The 17,600-nt window shown below is 35.3% G+C and overlaps 1 protein-coding gene across 2 annotated transcripts; it reads left to right on the forward strand.

Moving 5' to 3' along the window:
* Window positions 1-5,350: 5,350 nt before the first annotated feature.
* Window positions 5,351-15,918, forward strand: LOC144971082 (SPRY domain-containing SOCS box protein 1-like). 2 transcript variants are annotated; one of them, XM_078911433.1, is made up of 3 exons: window positions 5,351-5,595; window positions 10,214-11,137; window positions 13,199-15,918. In XM_078911433.1, the coding sequence occupies exons 2-3, from the start codon at window positions 10,378-10,380 to the stop codon at window positions 13,327-13,329; spliced, it is 891 nt and encodes a 296-aa protein (XP_078767559.1). In that variant the 5' UTR covers window positions 5,351-5,595; window positions 10,214-10,377; the 3' UTR covers window positions 13,330-15,918. The 2 variants fall into 2 exon arrangements, with proteins under 2 accessions (XP_078767559.1, XP_078767560.1); XM_078911434.1 differs by lacking the exon at window positions 5,351-5,595 and adding an exon at window positions 5,889-6,210.
* Window positions 15,919-17,600: the final 1,682 nt, after the last annotated feature.

The raw sequence follows: 17,600 nt of genomic DNA on the forward strand, positions 1-17,600 counted from the left end.
CCTAAAATCGTTTCAATGCACATGATTGATATTTAAACAATTTTAACAAATCACGTTTGTTTTTAATTATGACAATTATAAATCATATTTGTATCTTAATGAGTTCAATTCTTTGTCGATCCCTATAGCGGTTTTTTTGTTGTTGTTTTTTTTTTTTTATTAGACTAGATGCCATCTGTACGATGAACTATAGAGTTTTGTCTAAATTTAGTTTTACACCTTGAATAATAATAATAATAATAATAATAATAATAATAATAATAATAATAATAATAATAATGATAATAATAATGATAATAATAATAATAATAATAATAATAATAATAATAATAATAATAATAATAATAATAATAATAATAATAATAATAATAATAATAACAATAATAATAACAATAATAATAATAATAATAATAATAATAATATAATAATAATAATAATAATAATAATAATGATGATGATGATGATGATGATGATGATGATGATGATGATGATGATATAATAATAATATAATAATAATAATAGTAATAATAATAACAATAATAATAATAATAATAATAATAATAATAATAATAATGATGATGATGATGATGATGATGATCCTCCACAAGTCTATCCATTGCCAATGTGTGGTGGCTTGGGCGCCTTGTATGATCCGGAGGTTCAACCATACTGGGAAGGCCAAGGGTAGAGGCCAGACAAATATGGACATAACAGATAGAGTTCGCAGCCTTGGCTGGCAGACTATCTACGAGAAGAAAAAAGCTCGGACAAGAAAATCAACGCCGAAGACGAATGTACTGGGCCTCTGGTGCACAATGGCAGCACAGCGCATCACGCTCAATGATGGGACGACAAATATTTTCACGTTATGGTCCTTCACCTGTGGAGCCCCGCCAGGCAGGACAAGTGCCGGGACCCAAATGGTCGCCTCTCTCGGATGCGAGGAGTCAGGTTCCAAGAAGAGATGAAACTACTGGCCAAAACAAAACTTCAAAGCCTTTAATCAATTCCCCAATGGAACTCCAAAGGTATTTATAATAAGTAAATCCTTGTGGCGCAACGCCTACACACAGAAGGAATAGACATTATTTGTATTCAAGAGACACACTTGAACCCCAACATGCGATTCAATGTCAGAGCATATCAAACCTTGATACAACATCCCGGCCTCTGAAGTACAAGTAGACACATACAAAGAGGCAGAGATCAATTGACCAAATCTCCATATGAAATACAAAGAGATAACAATGTACAATCCGTATTGCCCACCTGATAAGGAACTATCGCTACATACATTAAACATCCCTGAGAAAAACGTTATCCAAGTGGGAGACCTAAACAGTGTCACGAGGTCAGTTCGTTAGAAACCAAGCTACCGTTGTAGGAGATTTCAATCTACTTGAACATATAGATAAGAGTTTCAAAAGGAGGACTCCTGTTGTTTTAAATGGCACGAAGCACAGACAAGAAGTCAAGAAAAACAAACGATGTAATGTAATATAAATATATTTATTCACTAAGCTAATAATATTGTACAGGAAAACTATTGGGATAGCTGGTTTATAAATCAAATAATAATATACTATTATACGAACTACAATCAATCTATTAAATTACAAAGTATTTGACGTTACCATGGACTTTGTAAAAGACATGAAAAATAAGATATTATTGGGATTGTGGGTATTGGCCTAACCCTCAAAGAATAATAGGTAAAATGATGCAATTAAATACATTATGCACTTAAAATAACAATAGCACAAGTCATTGCAAACTGTCCTGTGCACACACAGACGAATCAGAATATGAATACAAGAGAGCCAACTGGGAACAGTTTTCTGCCCTGACTGATCAGTAATCAACGAAGATTCAAGAGAACGACATAAATATCGATAGAGTAGTGGAACACTTCAATAATGCTGTTTTGAAAGCTGCAAAGGAATCAATCCCTCGAGGGGATCAGAAAAACTACAAACCAAACTGGACATAGCAACTCCAAGAAATAGAAGACGAAGTGTCAATTTCAAGAGAAAAGGTAGAAGGAAACCCAACAATTGGAATCAATATTGCCTGCAAGGCATGTGAAGCGAAGTACAAAAGAGCTTATAAACAAGCTGCAAGGGCCAGCTGGAGAGGAACGAAAAAAAAAACAAAAACAACACACACACACACACACACACACACACACACACACACACACACAGAAACATTCTTTTTTTTTCTTTTCTTTTTTTTTTTTTCTTTTTTTGATAGGGATGGGAAGAAATTCTGGAAACTGACAACGCACTAAACGGTGAATCAACAAAATCTACACTAATTACTCTGGAAAAGGAATCCATAATGCTATCATGGAAAGAGACAGCAACTGCTTCATGGATGATTATGCAGAGGTCCGTGACATCTTCATTCCAGACAACTGGAAGAAACAAGTACAAGAAGAAATTAGGCGTACCAGCCCGTCTGGAGACCGAGGTCCATATGACAGAAAACCTAAACATGACAGAGCTCATAAAAGGCCTAAACAACCTTAATCAGCTTACATCACCTGGACCAGATAACAACAAATGAAATGCTACTGCACCTTGGAACAAAAGCCCGAGAGAAACTGCTAGGAATATTCAATATCAGCTGGAAATCAGGAAGATTCCTCAAATATGGAGAGAAGCAGACATGGTGCCTATCCATAAGAAAGGCAAGGATAAACGCAAAGCCAGCAACTATCGCCCCATCAGCCTCACAAGTTGTGTATGGAAATTGAGAGGAGAGGAACAATGGAAAGGACATCATAAAGGATCTTCCACGCAATGTATATAGATATATGCAGACCACTTTGCGATATGGTGTTCTGAAGAATATACCACCATAGAGAATTGGACAAAACATTGGCTAAAACCACCTACACCATCGTTAGCCGTTATCCCAAGGACCAAAGGGTCATATTAAAAATTAATGGCAATTCACTTCCCCAAGAAAATAGCCCCACATACCACTGGCGGTCGGTCTATTGAGCGAAGCTGCTTTTTGCCGCCCTATATTTTCCAAATTTAGCAGATACTGCTTTTCATCCTAAATTTTAGCATATCCTGCTTTGTTAACACTCGCGCGTTTCTCCTGTCTTACTAGCCGTGACAGGTCCCATCATGTCGTCCTTCAATGGATACCATCTCACTGCGGCACTAGAAGTAATTAAGTTGCAGATGCACTCGCTAAGGAAGGAACCAGATTGCTACAAGAGGACGATGCTTCGTCGTATGAAGAAACAAAGAACATCATAAGCTTAACTTGTTCTTTACTTGGAATGTGCAGCACCCGAACTACAACAGAAATGACCCATTTTATCAGTTGACCAGACAAGAGCAGGTCATAATTTTTATTTAGGATGCGAACTGGTCATAATAGATTAAACCCATACCAAAATTCAAGGTGGGAACTACAAGTCAGTGCCCACGTGGAACAGGAAGTATGACCTGTAGTGCATGCTACAAAATTCCCGACCCTCTCCTCTCTTAGAAGAAAATACTGGCACCGACTGCCCCAACCAACCCGAGGAGTAAGCTCCACGGGAGCCTGGAGATTCATGGGAATATTAATTTAGTTTGGATCGCGCCGTTCAGTCTCAGAGAGGTCGGTGCATCGATTGGCAACATCAATAGCTGTAAATAGCTGTGAGGATGGACGGCATGTGGTGACACACTTGGGTCAGGTAATGACAACTTTTAATTGTATGTTTTTGCCCTGCTTCCATTTTTCATGCGATATATTTTTTCGCGATGAAATAGGGAGTTTTGCAATAAAATCGTGAAAATGAAAGTCAAGCTCGGGCAATTTAATCACGATTAGCCGATGTCCTTTTCTCAATTAAAGGGGTAAGATATATAGAAAAGAAAAAAAAAAACAAAGAAAAAAAAAAAAACAAAACAAGAAAGAAAAAAAAATCAGTTCCCTGGAACTTCGTCCCGATTTGCCTGGTTTCCTGATTAAAGAGTTTCCCGATAAGCAATGACATCGCTCTGACCGGGAAATGTCCGTCGTCATCAAAATCGTCCCAAATTGCCGATGAGTTGGCGATTCCGTTGTCCAGCAATTCCTTAGGAATTTAAAGTCCTTCTGCACGGCAAGGCAATCATTCTAGACGTGCAGCTAACTTGTTGAGAAGTTTAGAACTCAACGATTTACTGATGCATTCTTCGTCTTCTGTCTTTTTTTTTTTTTTTGGGGGGGGGGGGTGTCTCTCTCTCTCTCTCTCTCTCTCTCTCTCTCTCTCTCTCTCTCTCTCTCTCTCTCTCTTTATATTATTTTATTTCTTTCTTTTTACTCATTTTTTTCATACAAAACAAATTGGCTCCATTTTTTTTCATTTTTTTTTTGGGGGGGGGGGGGGGGGTCTTTTCCCTATGTTCTGGGCTGGACTCTTCTTCTTCTAAAGGCATCGCATTTAGTGGGCTGTTAATTTATTTGTAAGTTATAGATGTTATGACGAGAGCAAACGCAGATTACACACAATTTATCCGATCAAGCCAATTAGTCATGCAATCAACAATGATGTCATTTGTGTGGACTATTTGTGAATTTCTGCACATATCCATTTTATTATAATAAAGTTTACGTGCCATCTAAGGCCATGTCAACTGGACACGCGTATTTGTCAACTTAACAAAATAATGCACCGTTGATTGTCCACCCTAAAAGATACGGCCAGTTAAGTAATTGGCCTATATATAACATACTTTAAGTGTATACTACTGTTCTTTGGAACGGCTGTCTTTGGGGTGATAACTTTCGATTGCGTTGTTCAAATATTTTCAGCCGCAGAGTTAAGAGAGAACATAAAATCGACTAAAGGAATGTTAGGCTCAGGCGATTTTTTTCTCCCGATTAGCCGGGGACTTTGTCCCTGTAGAGAAAATCCCAGTCCCTGTGATTTCGTCCCGGTTTCCCGATTGGAGAGGTTCCCGATTTTGAGCCAGTTTTGTAAAACCCACGTTTTAAACTAATTTCTGGTTGTGATTCTACACCTTTATGTTTGTAGTTTGTGAAATAAAATTTGGAAAATCACATGGAGATTTAAAAAATCATTCAAATGCATTGAACAACATATTTATGGTCTTTGAATATTAATCAATAATCATGCTGTCTGAATTCGATCGATTAACCCAAGTGTGTCAGACATTATTCGGAGCTATAGCTCAATTGTATTTTTACGTAACATTTAAAAAATGTGAATGATTGGATCGAATGAAGGATATTTCAGATATTAAAATTATGTTTTCATTCTCGATTTCGTAATGAATCAATAAATATGTTATACGAATATCGTAGGCTAGCTAATCAAAATCACACACTCACTGACGTACAGAGCCTATGTGGTCACGTGATACACGATGATGGCGGCCATGTTGAGTGCCTACAATGGCCCCGGTGTTGGGCGACTCGTCTATTTTGTGAGTCATTCAACCGTATAGCTCTTCTTTCTTCAAGAGGAGTAAACAAAGATGTTTCTTTAAATAGATAAATTAAACTGTATTTTACCTATTTTTTACCAATTGGCTGCATTCATACATTTTAACATTTGGATTTTACAAGGAAAGGACCCAGGTAATATGACGAGTTTGTTCTGCCTTTCCATTTTTATTATTAGATTACGTTGTTTTGCACGGACAAATAGGGGAAAAGTGACTAAACAACAGAACAAAGAAATCTGCTTTTCTGCTTGACTTTTTAAAATTTAACATACACATTATTCTGTGTTTGATGCTTTCAGTCCTCATACATGTTAGAATGTATTCAAAGAATATTAAACGATTACTGTTTATTGTTATATTGATCTGTGTCTAAAGAAAGAACGAGTTGGCCTCCGTGCAAACAAAGAGACCGATTGAGCTTTGTTCGTTGAGTCTCAGGAGCTCAGCAGTGATCATAACCAACATCGTCTAGGACATGGTTTCTCGCTCGTTGGGTTTGATGTCATTGGACTTATGACTTAAACCAGGATATTTTATTAGCTAAGACGAAGACTGTTTCAATTTCAATCAAATTCAAACACATTCTATTTACGACAGATCAAATCAAGGAGTCTCATCATTTCAATTTCAATTCAGTCGGTCTCATATTCATATTCGAACTGATTTTGTTTGTGATGTTTCATGATTCATTTTATGTCTGTCTCCTGTGTAATTAGAATTAGCATGTCAAATAAATATAATTGAAATTGTGAGTACTTTTTTACTTTCTTGTATACTTATAATTTATAATATTTTAAATATAAATCTCATCAAATGAATGTGGTACTTTTCATTTTCATCTACTACTACTACTACTACTACTAGTTTTACTCTAATTAGTTAGAAGCCAAAACAAAGGTTGCTTAGAGAGAGGAAATCAATTCAATTTAAAGTAAGAATTTTCATTCATTCTATCTACCTTAAATGACTTTGTTTTTTAAAAGTGTCATAGTCATATTGAAAATAGCATAGGTCCGAAGCAGACCTTTGCTGGGAATCGGTAAGAGAGAAAAAAAGGAGCGGTTTGCACTATGACAATGGATGGTGCCCACTATGACTATACTATAACTATATAAATATGAAGTGGCAATTCGGACTCTTAAGTCTGAATATTCTCCCATGGGAAACTATTCAACTTCGGGCAGTGGGCAAAGAGTGGAACTAAATAGAGAAATAGAAGAAGAGTTCAGAAGAAGTTCTGTTTTGCCCATATCACTATCACGCTGACTCAGCTCATGGCCCTACTTCGTACTCTAGAAGGATTGGTAATTCACACTATCACTAGCTCATATGTTTTTTCTTTGTCCCGGTTTTATTTGGACATTGTGTTATGTTGATACTCATAGACTTCATACTTCGCTCATTTATAACAGCTATATATGAGTGACGCCTTTTGGCAGCAGCTTCTAATGGTGCTCACACTACTATGTTATGATGCTCAACCCAATCTGCAAATTTCATGCACCGTGGCAAACCTGCCTGGAAGCTTCGTCACAATGCATCGTTCAACTAGTGCCTTTTGGCGTATGTAGCAACCCAGCCGGCATTACAGACATATATAGTGTATGTAGCAACTGAAGAGTTAAAAGCTGTTTTCACCAGTTCTCCTGGGCAGTCCTGTAATGGTGATACATATGTTTTGCTGATATATATTACATCTTTATTTGTAATTATAATGTAGTTCAAAATCTGCTTTCATTGTGATTATTAGACTGTCTGTCTAGCCAATAAGGTAGAAGCTGGCGGATAATGAATATCTTGTACTTGGTTGCAGACAACTCCCATCCATCTTTGCCAACATGAGATTTGCAAAAGATTGCCATTAAATATGTGTGTGTTGGTACTAGACGTTATTTTTATATCCTGAGCATTATATATATATATATATAATGATGAGGATATAACATATATATATATATTATTCTTATCATCATCATCATCATTATTATTATTATTATTATTATTATTATTATTATTATTATTATTATTATTATTATTATTATTATTATTATTATTATTATCATTATTTTATTATTATTATTATTATTATTATTATTATTATTATTATTATTATTATTATTATTATTATTATTATTATTATTATTGTTTTAATTAAGATGATGCAATTGAAAATGTACATTTAGAGAATTTTTCATTTACACCCTTCAAATAGGCTGCTTTGAATTATTTTTCTGATGCATTAAGGCCTGTCGGATCTATAGCTCATAACAAGATATAGTTATTAGTCACAGTTGTAAAAATGAACACATGAGCATTTATAAAGCACTATACTAAGCATGCTCAAAGTGCTTTACAAGGGGTTACTAGCCGACATGTAGGAAAAGACATGGCAGCTGTTAAGCGATACAATATTTTTTTCTGCCAGAGACATCGTTGTTAAAGACCAGGTATTCATCAGTTTTTCGGATCAAGACAGTGATGACAACCATTCCAAGACAGTACTCAAGATAGAGACCGTTTGATGGCCCGAAGCTAGTCAAGTCTTAAAGAAGATTGTGACCTTTTCAGCATCAGCCAGAAGAACAGATTACAGCTTAATTGAAAAAATAGCAAGAACTAGTAAGCCTGAAGACAAGCCAAAATTGAGTTGACCCCGAGTTACAACTATTTAAGAGGACAATGACACAGTTGGTTTCATGAAGCAACTCCTTTTATGGCTGCAACTAGAATGGCCAACACTACTTGAGGCATTAGCAGAAAGACAGTTGTACATCGTTTGAAAAATGTTAGTTGAAAAGTTTGCAAACCCACTGTCAAACAAATGCTCTTTATTGAGTATATAGGAGATCCAGGTTTTACTTTGCTCAGCAAAGCTTGCAGTGGGATTCGACGAGTGGTCACATGTTCTCTTTACAGATAAACTATCTTTTGCAGTTGTTCATTTTACAGGCAAATTTTTGTTATCAGAATGTGTAAGAGTATTATTATGACGAAGACAAAATTGTCACAATTTGATACTGAGTTTACAGAATGGTAATGCTCTAGGGAGGTATTTGTGGTGGAAGCAGAACTGCTCTTCTTAGGATCGATGTCGACTTTGTCTTTACAAATCCTTTCGTGTCAAATCAAGTCATACCACTGCTGCCCCATGACAATACCAACCCAGATTTGTTGATGTACAATAATGCCCCATCACACAGGGCAAACAGTACAAAAACAATTTTAAAATACTGGTTAAAAATAGATTTATGTATGTGTGTACAATTTTATGAATGTTGGTTGAGTTATTCCGAAGTTAAAAATATCTCATTTTTCTGGGTGGGGTTCCTACCTCCCATAGCGGGCAGGGAGGTACTTGCTGTGTCTTCTATCCCCTCTTATCTGTTTTCCAATTGCTTTCTGTCTTTGTCTTGGAATGAGATTGCTTGGTTTTGTCCTGACCTTGGTCGGAGTCCTTGGTTGAGAGGGAAACAGTCGAATGTATAGTTATAGTTTTGGGAGATGATATTTTTTTCCTTGTAAATCATCTCTCTGTTATGAATTGTATTATGTTTAGTTTACATATTATATTATATGATTTATAAACATTTGAGTGTGTTCCTCTTAGTTGGGACCTGTGCTTGTGTCTGGATGAGACTTTTAGGTGATCTCAAACTAAGTACTTTGATGGTTTGCTCTTGGAATCTACATCTGTTCCCTATTTGAACCAATTCCCCTTTGTCTTACCTTTTCTTTTGTGCTTTAATTGTAAGTCTAGAACTTTTTACTATCCCATTTTCTTCCTTTTTACTGGCGCTTATATGACCTTAATGTGTTGCAAGCGCCGTAAAACCCTTAAAAACAAACAAACATATCTCATTTTTTGTGACCACCCACCCGATATATATATATATATATATATATATATATATATATATATTATATATATATATATATATATATATATATATATATATATATATATATATATATATAGATATATATATATATATATATATATGAGTGTGATTATTTTTACATTTGTATTCAGAACTATAAATTTTCCCACCAATCTTCAACCTATTAAAACTAGAATGAAATACTTATTTTAGTTCGATCAACAAAATGTTTCAATAAAGGGAAAGAAAGCCATCTTCATCGTGCATTTTCAAATTACCTAGGTTTTCAAGATAGAATTATAGATTGTACAGATTAGGAGATCACAATGTGTTCCAAGAGTATGCATACTGGTTTTTTGTTTTTGAGTTTCCAGTTTTTCCATGGAATATATTATTTCTGTCACCTAATTCTTATATCAACTAAGGATTGCATGTCTGATCAACCAAATCGTTATGATCTTCATTATTGTGGTGGAAAAAAGTCTCAAAATTAACCTAAAACAATGTCTACTACTACTACTATATTGCAAGATAAATAAGCCTTTATTTGGTATTCAATCACCAGACTTGTAAATGTGTACAGTAGGATGTGATCCTTTGAAATGATTGCAGACTTTTGTCTTTGTATTTATACATGGGTGCAAGATTTCCGGCTTAACCCTGAATTCCAACTTTTTAAAGTGGGTTTTAATTTTATTTCTTTTCGGTATCTGGATCACTCCACATAATACTGTTTTGAGGCGGTAAGTCATATTTCAAAATAAATTTCAGGATTTTTAAATTATTGGAAGTGGATTTCAGGCTTTTTTGGCCAAACCTACTCACAGTCATGATTATATCATAATTATTCTGCTTTATCTTTTCTTGTTTCAGATTTTTTCACCATGATGATTCCTATACCAATCTGATTTGGGGATTTGGATCAATGATTTCTCAAAATTTTACAATATTTTCACCTCATCTGTGTTTTATTGAACCTCTTAAGGGATTATACTAATTTGTGTTTGTGGGTAGTTAATTGTAGATAAATTTTTTGGATGCCTCTGTGCCTGCCAGTTCTTTCCAAAATTGGGGGTCTCCGTCATCAAAGGATGAACATGGGGCAGAAGGTCTCAGGGGGAATTAAAACAATCTCCAATGCTAGGGAGCCCACGTACAAAGCTACGAATCGTGAACCAGCTTATAATCCTGATTTTCAGAAACCTAGTCGTCTAGATGCTCTTCTTGATATGCCAGCATCATCACGAGAAGTACAGATTAAACATGCATGGAACGCAGATGATAGATCACTTAATATATTTGTCAAAGATGACGACCAAATGACATTTCATCGCCACCCTGTGGCTCAAAGTACAGACTGTATTCGTGGCCGTTTTGGCTACACAAGAGGACTCCATGTGTGGGAAATTTTCTGGAGTACACGTCAACGTGGCACCCATGCAGTTGTAGGTGTTGCAACATGTGATGCTCCTCTACACTGTGTAGGATATCAAAGTCTTGTGGGCAGCAACAAAGACTCCTGGGGTTGGGATTTAGGTAGAAATAAACTATATCATGACCTGAAGAATACACCCGGTATGACTTACCCCACATTGCTGAATTTTGATGAGAACTTTGTAGTCCCAGATAGTTTTCTAGTCATTTTGGACATGGATGAAGGCACACTGAGTTTTGTAGTGGATGGACAGTATTTGGGTGTCGCCTTCAGAGGTCTCAAGGGGAAAAAACTTTATCCAATTGTTAGTGCTGTTTGGGGACATTGTGAGATCACCATGAAATATATTGGAGGATTAGATCGTAAGTATTGTATTGATATTGGTTTTATTTATTCATTCATTTATTTATTTACTTATAAAAGATGCCTGTGCTTCGCTACAGAATATTTTAAAGGCTATGAAAGAGATATATGTACATTATGGAGACCGACTAACCGCTTTAACAAATCTTTTAGTCATGTGCTGTTGTCACCGTCACAGAGGCCTGGTCATTTTATGTACCATGTGTCTAGTTTGTCCAAGAAGGCAAGATTTACAGCATATCCTACTATGATGATCGGAAAAGAGTATATGCACCGAATGACTAAAATAAGGGTACTGAAAATAGCTATCTTGCCTATCACAGGATACAAGCAGCCTCACAGATCCTAAGCAATTTTACAATTGGCAATTGGAAAAGAATTAATGGCATTGTCAGTTATCATACTGCAATTCCATCATTGGTCTTATAATAGTGTGGGGCTGATTGCTTCTCTGGAGACAGGCATTTTATGGGTGAAAATTTGTATATTTTGTGAAATTGCTGTATTGTAAATTTGTCTACCAAATCAGTGAAAATAAACGGTTTAAAAATAAAATTGCCAAACCCAACTTCCCATGCCCAACAGCTTAATGCCAAATTGTCAACCCTGAGCCAATCTCTTACTTTTGCTTCTGCAAATTTTCTAATAATCATTAGAATCACAAAGGAAAGTTACAGACACTTAGTATCATCGGGTTAAAACAAGAAACACTATTAGATGAGTTGTTTTTTTTATAATCCATTTTGTATTTATTAGTTGGATGACGAATATTTTTAATAGATCAAATATAATATTTGTGGACATGATTCTTTTAAACAAAAATTTCCAAGTTGACATTCCTAATGATGATTCAAAATGTGAAGCACATATGCATTTTCCGCCCAAAAAGAATTTAAAAAATTAAAATTTAAAAAAAGCAATCCCTGTTAAATTATAATCATCCTCAGAGCATTGTTCAAAAGGATCATAGTATACAATGAAGCATATTTCTATGCAAAATATGAAGTCCACTCAACAAATAGCAGTGGTTCCAGGCTTGAAAAAAAAAGGTTATTTTTTCATTAATTTAGATTATCTATTATTTTAACCAATTTTTCCCCATTCTTCTTCCACTTAAATTATGAATTATTAACTGTCTTATAATCTAGAGAAATCTCTGTTGCAAGGGGACAAATATATTAAAATAAAATCTGATGATACAATAACATTCTGAAGTCTAACCTGTGTTCTAATAAAACACAACCTAAGAATCTTAGGTTGTGTTTTAATTTCCACCACTAATGCTACAACCACCTCATCATCATCTTCTTCACTACTATCACCACTGTTACGATTCCACTACCACATCATCATCGTCATCCCTACCACCACCACTACAACCACACTACTATTACCGCATCATCACCACCACTACAATTGCCTCATCTTCACCAACACTACGACGATCCATATGATTTTTTGGGGACATTTTTTACATTTTATTTGACATCATTCAATTTTGGAGGCTTATTTAAAATTTAATGTGAAAAAAAAAAGGGAGTTTGGGTAGTTATTGACATTTTTACCAAAGATACTGTCCTAAATAGATTGGATTTCGGATGTGGACATTCCTGCATTGGTTTGAAATTCCTCAGAGTGATGTCCAAACTTTTTGAAAGACAAATATTTAGTTGTAGTCAAACTGTCATTGGTCTATATCTGTGCAGTATGAAGTGTCTGTCAAACTAGATCAACGGAAATAAAAATCTGAACCTATAAAAATTTTTGTTGTACAACTTTTTTAAAAAAATGTTTCGAAGGCAAGGGAATCTGGGGGTGGGGGGTTGGTTAATATGATCAAATGTTACTTAAATTTTATTTTTTTTTAATCATAAACTGACCTAGCCAAACTGGTATTGCTGTATCTGTGTATTTAAATTAAAATTTAATCAAAGCAAAATTTATGGTTCCTCTATGATATTTGGTTCTAAGTTAAATTCTAAGATGTGATTTTATTGCTCTTTGAATAAGAATATATATATATATATTAAAAAAAACATTTTTATTATTTTTAATTTCAGCTGAACCATTACCTTTGATGGATATATGTCGGAGAACTATTCGTAGTCAACTTGGTAGGAATCGGCTACAGGATATTCACACGCTTCCCATTCCCAGCTCACTCAAACAATATCTGCTGTATCAGTCTTAGCACCACCCAAACACCCTAATGTTCATCCAATGTGTCCATATCATTGCCATCATTGATCAGTTACATCATCATAGTTGAAGGATCTTCCCATTGAGCATCACAAAGTTTCATCAATCACACCATGCCAGTCTTCTCACGACACCCACTACAATTTGTACATTGAAATTTAAATTGTCACATTTTGTCTGATTACGTATACAAATATCAATAGATTTGAAAATATTGTATTGCTAAAATTTTGAAAACAGTATGAGTTGGTGCATTTATCATCCTGAGTTTGTACTGTGCAACCCACATATTTCAACGTCGCAAATATCATTCCCCCTTGTATATTTTCATGACATCAATCAAGTTCCTCCTCCATTTATATATTAGTAGTCATAAAAAAATAACCTCTTACTCTTACATTGGCATTGTTGTGACTAAAGACTAAATCCTGTTGTTTTTTGTTTTTTTTATCAAACTTCTTAATTCTGTTTGTTCAAGCAAATATCTGACTTCAGTGAACATAAATGTCTGTCAATGGATAGAGATTACCACTCCAACCGAGCATGTGGTTGATAGGTGGCCACTGATAGGATAGAATCTAAAATTCCAATAAGTGTTGTGGTGTCTTGGAATGAGACAACTTGGTTTTGCTCAACCCTGGCAGGAGTCATTTTTTTATGACAATGTGAATGTTAATGTGTATATTGTTTTTTTGTTGTTTTTTTTTTATAGATGACATTTTTCTTTGCTAATTCTTTCTGAGTGACGGTGTGTTACTTTTACTTTTCTAGTATTGTAAGCATTTGGAGAGTATCTTACGGGTGTCAGTTTAGAACTTTGGGTTGCTCCAGGTTGGGCACTTAGGTAGCATGTTGCTGGGATCTACTCTGTATAAACTTCTCCCCTATGTCTCATCTAATCTTAGATGTCTGTTGTAAGCACTGAGCTTTAAATCGATCTGACTGTCCTTTTGTGTGCACCATCTATCTTTCCTGAAGTGCTGAAATGACTTTCAAAAGTGTCACGGAAACCATTAATTAAACTTTTAAAAACTAAATCTAAGTTTAACCAAAATGAAGGGGTGGGGGGCTCCCACAGAAATACTGAATGACTTTGTCAGTTGGTAAGCTAGCTATGACCTTTTTTGACACTGAAGATGTGGAATTCTCCTTGGGGGAGGGGAAGGTTAGCCTCTTAGGTTTTGCAAAAGTGTGATTTTTAAATCCGACCTTGTGCCAGCTTTCCTTACTATCATTTTTTTTTTTGTAATGATAAGACCCAAGTTATTTTGTCCTGACCATGCCTGGGGCATTTCCCTGGGAGGGAGACAGTAAGATGGAGTGTAATGTTTTGTGAGGGATGATATTTTTTATATTCTTGAGCAACTTATTTTGGTTATTAATATTTTATGTAACCATCTGAGGGTAACCATCAAGACAATGTCCAGTGCCAGTATCAGGATGAGATTTTCAAATGGGCTTGGGCTAGCCAAATTAATGGATTTACTCTTTGAGTCCACTCCTGTTCCGTGTTTGAACAAGTCCTCATTGTCTTATTATCGGATTGTCTTATTATCGGATGTAAGACAGACTCGTTAACTTGTAACTTTCCCCATAATTGTCCTTTTTACTGATACTGAAATTTTCTAAAAGACTGAAAGCGTCGTGAACACAGGCAATCTCCCTACTAAGAACAAACATAATCAGCACCAATGCACAAGAGGAACTTCTGTGAAATCGGTCATGACTCAATGTGTGCAATGGATAATGAACAAGGATTTCTTCACTTAAGCAATAAGTAAAGCCCTTTTTATGATTACAGCACAACCTGCTTATAATGACATCGTCTGGTCAGGAGATTTTATTTCGTTGTGGAAAAATGGGCAGTGAGAGGCAGTCAATCATGAATTTTTTGAGCTGTGAGTTTTGGATGGCAATTAAAAGAGCCGTTTTAGAGATATGGAATAGTCTTTATTGATTCCGTGAATTTTTCATAATTGTAAATGAAATGATTAGATGAATCAGTGCTTATTGCAGACAAAAAGTCTTTCATTGGACAGCTATTAAAACTTCTGGGTGGGGTTCCCGCCTCCCATAAGGACAGGGAGGTACTTTCTGTGTCTTCTATCCCCTCTAATCTGTTTTCCAATTGTTTTCCGTCTTTGTCTTGGAATGAGATTGCTTGGTTTTGTCCTGACTTTGGTCGGAGTCCTTGGCTGAGAGGGAAACAGTCGAATGTATAGTTATAGTTTTGGGAGATGATATTTTTTCCCTTGTAAATCATCTCTCTGTTATGTACTGTTACTCTTTTCATTTTTACATATGATTTGTAAACATTTGAGTGTGTTCCTCTTAGTGGGATCTGTGCTTGTGTCTGGATGAGACTTTTACTTTTAGGTGATCTCAAACTAAATACTTTGATAGTGTGCTCTTGGAATGGACATCTGTTTCCTATTTGAACCAATTCGCCTTTGTCTTACTTTTCCTTATGTGCTTTAGTTGTAATTCTAGAACTTATTACTATCACGTTTTCTTCCTTTTTACTGGCGCTGATATGACCTTATGTGTTGCGAGCGCAGTAAAACCTTTAAAAACAAAAAAACAGCTAATAAAACTTATTTGCTCTCTGATTGGCCTCTGGATGCAATACAATAATCCTAGCTTCTCGTAACAAGGGCATGGATGGGTGTTTTGCATATTTCGTATCAGTAAAATTTCGTATTATGCACATCATTTGGAGAGCGTTATGAACTGCCTGAGGACTTTGTTTTGTGTGAGTGCATGTCTAGGTCAGTGAAAATAGAAACCCAAGGTTTTCGAATGAAAAAAAATTGGAATTTTTAATAACAGATTCACCGAAGGACATTGGTCAATGAATATATATCCTTTCCTTTTGAATACAATCAGCTCGGTTTGGTCCTTGTTGAATTTAAGCTTGTTGTTTGTCATCCATGCTTTAACTTTAACGTTATTTAGACATGCTGCAAGTCGCTCTTTTGTTTCTTCTATGTTTTTTGATGAAATGGGAGTGTATAAGTGGGTATCATCATCAGCGTAGTGACGACTGAGACTCTTGACCTCCCATAGTGGGCAGGGAGGTACTTACTGTGTCCTCTATCCCCTATATCTGTTTTCCAACATGCTTTCTGTCTTTGTCTAGGAATGGGATAACTTAGTTTTGTCCTAACCCTGGCCGGAGTCCTTGAATTGGAGGGAAACTGTCAAATGTATAGTTATAGTTTAGGGAGATATTTCCTTGTAAATCATCTCTGTTGCATTTTCTTGTTAAAGATATATTTTGGTTTGTAAACATTTGAGTGTATTCTTCTCAATGGGGACCTGTGTTTGTGTTAGGATAAGAATTTTAGGTGATCTCAAAACTAAGTACACTGATTGTGTGCTTTGGAATCTACATCTTGTCCATATTTGAACCCTTCCCATTTACTTTGTCTTACTTTTTCTTATGTGATTTCAATTTGAAATCTATAACTTTTTTGTCTATCCAATTTTCCTCCTTTTTACTGGCGCTGAAGTGACCTAAATGTGTTGCAATCGTTGTAAAACCTTTAAAATCAAAATACTAACAAATTAACAAAATTGGACACTTTTTCAAATTTTTCTTAAGCCGGTTTGGGGGATCTGTGAAATTTTATGTCTCTTTTATTGGTTGTTTTATGACTTAATATATAGGGATAAAATGGGACATTGACAAAGTGTTGCTACAGCTGATGTCGTTATAAGTGGGTTGTAATGTATATCATTACAATTCATCAGTGCTAATTGCTTTCCTCAGATCCGCAAAAATCAGTGATTTTGGAGGAATTTCCTCTTTTTTTAAAATACATTTCCACCAATCAAATTAACTTGCAGTGAGAGACTTGATGTGAGCTCGAAACAAATAGCTGCAGTTTCCCACTTTCCAGAAATTAGCTAGAGTATCAATGGTGGTTTGTCATCTGAATTGCTCTAATAGTGGGTTATAAATAACAATGTGAAATTGAATGTAAGCTTCAATTTAATTACAAAAACAGATCAACTGAACGTTTCGGGTTTCCCCTTTATCAACAAAACAGGATGAATGAAACACTGTCGGGTTTCCCCTTTATCAACAAAACAGGATGAATGAAACACTGTCGGGTTTCCCCTTTATCAACAAAACCAGTGTTTTATTCATCCTGTTTTGTTGATAAAGGGGAAAATCGAAACGTTCATTTGATCTGTTTTTTGTAATTATATTGAAGGTTACATTCAATTTCACATTGTTATTTATTTCTTCGAGCTTCG

This window comes from Berghia stephanieae, chromosome 4 (assembly GCF_034508935.2).
Source record: "Berghia stephanieae isolate SIO BIC M18660-M18661 chromosome 4, UCSD_Bste_1.3, whole genome shotgun sequence".
Lineage (NCBI taxonomy): Eukaryota > Metazoa > Mollusca > Gastropoda > Nudibranchia > Aeolidiidae > Berghia > Berghia stephanieae.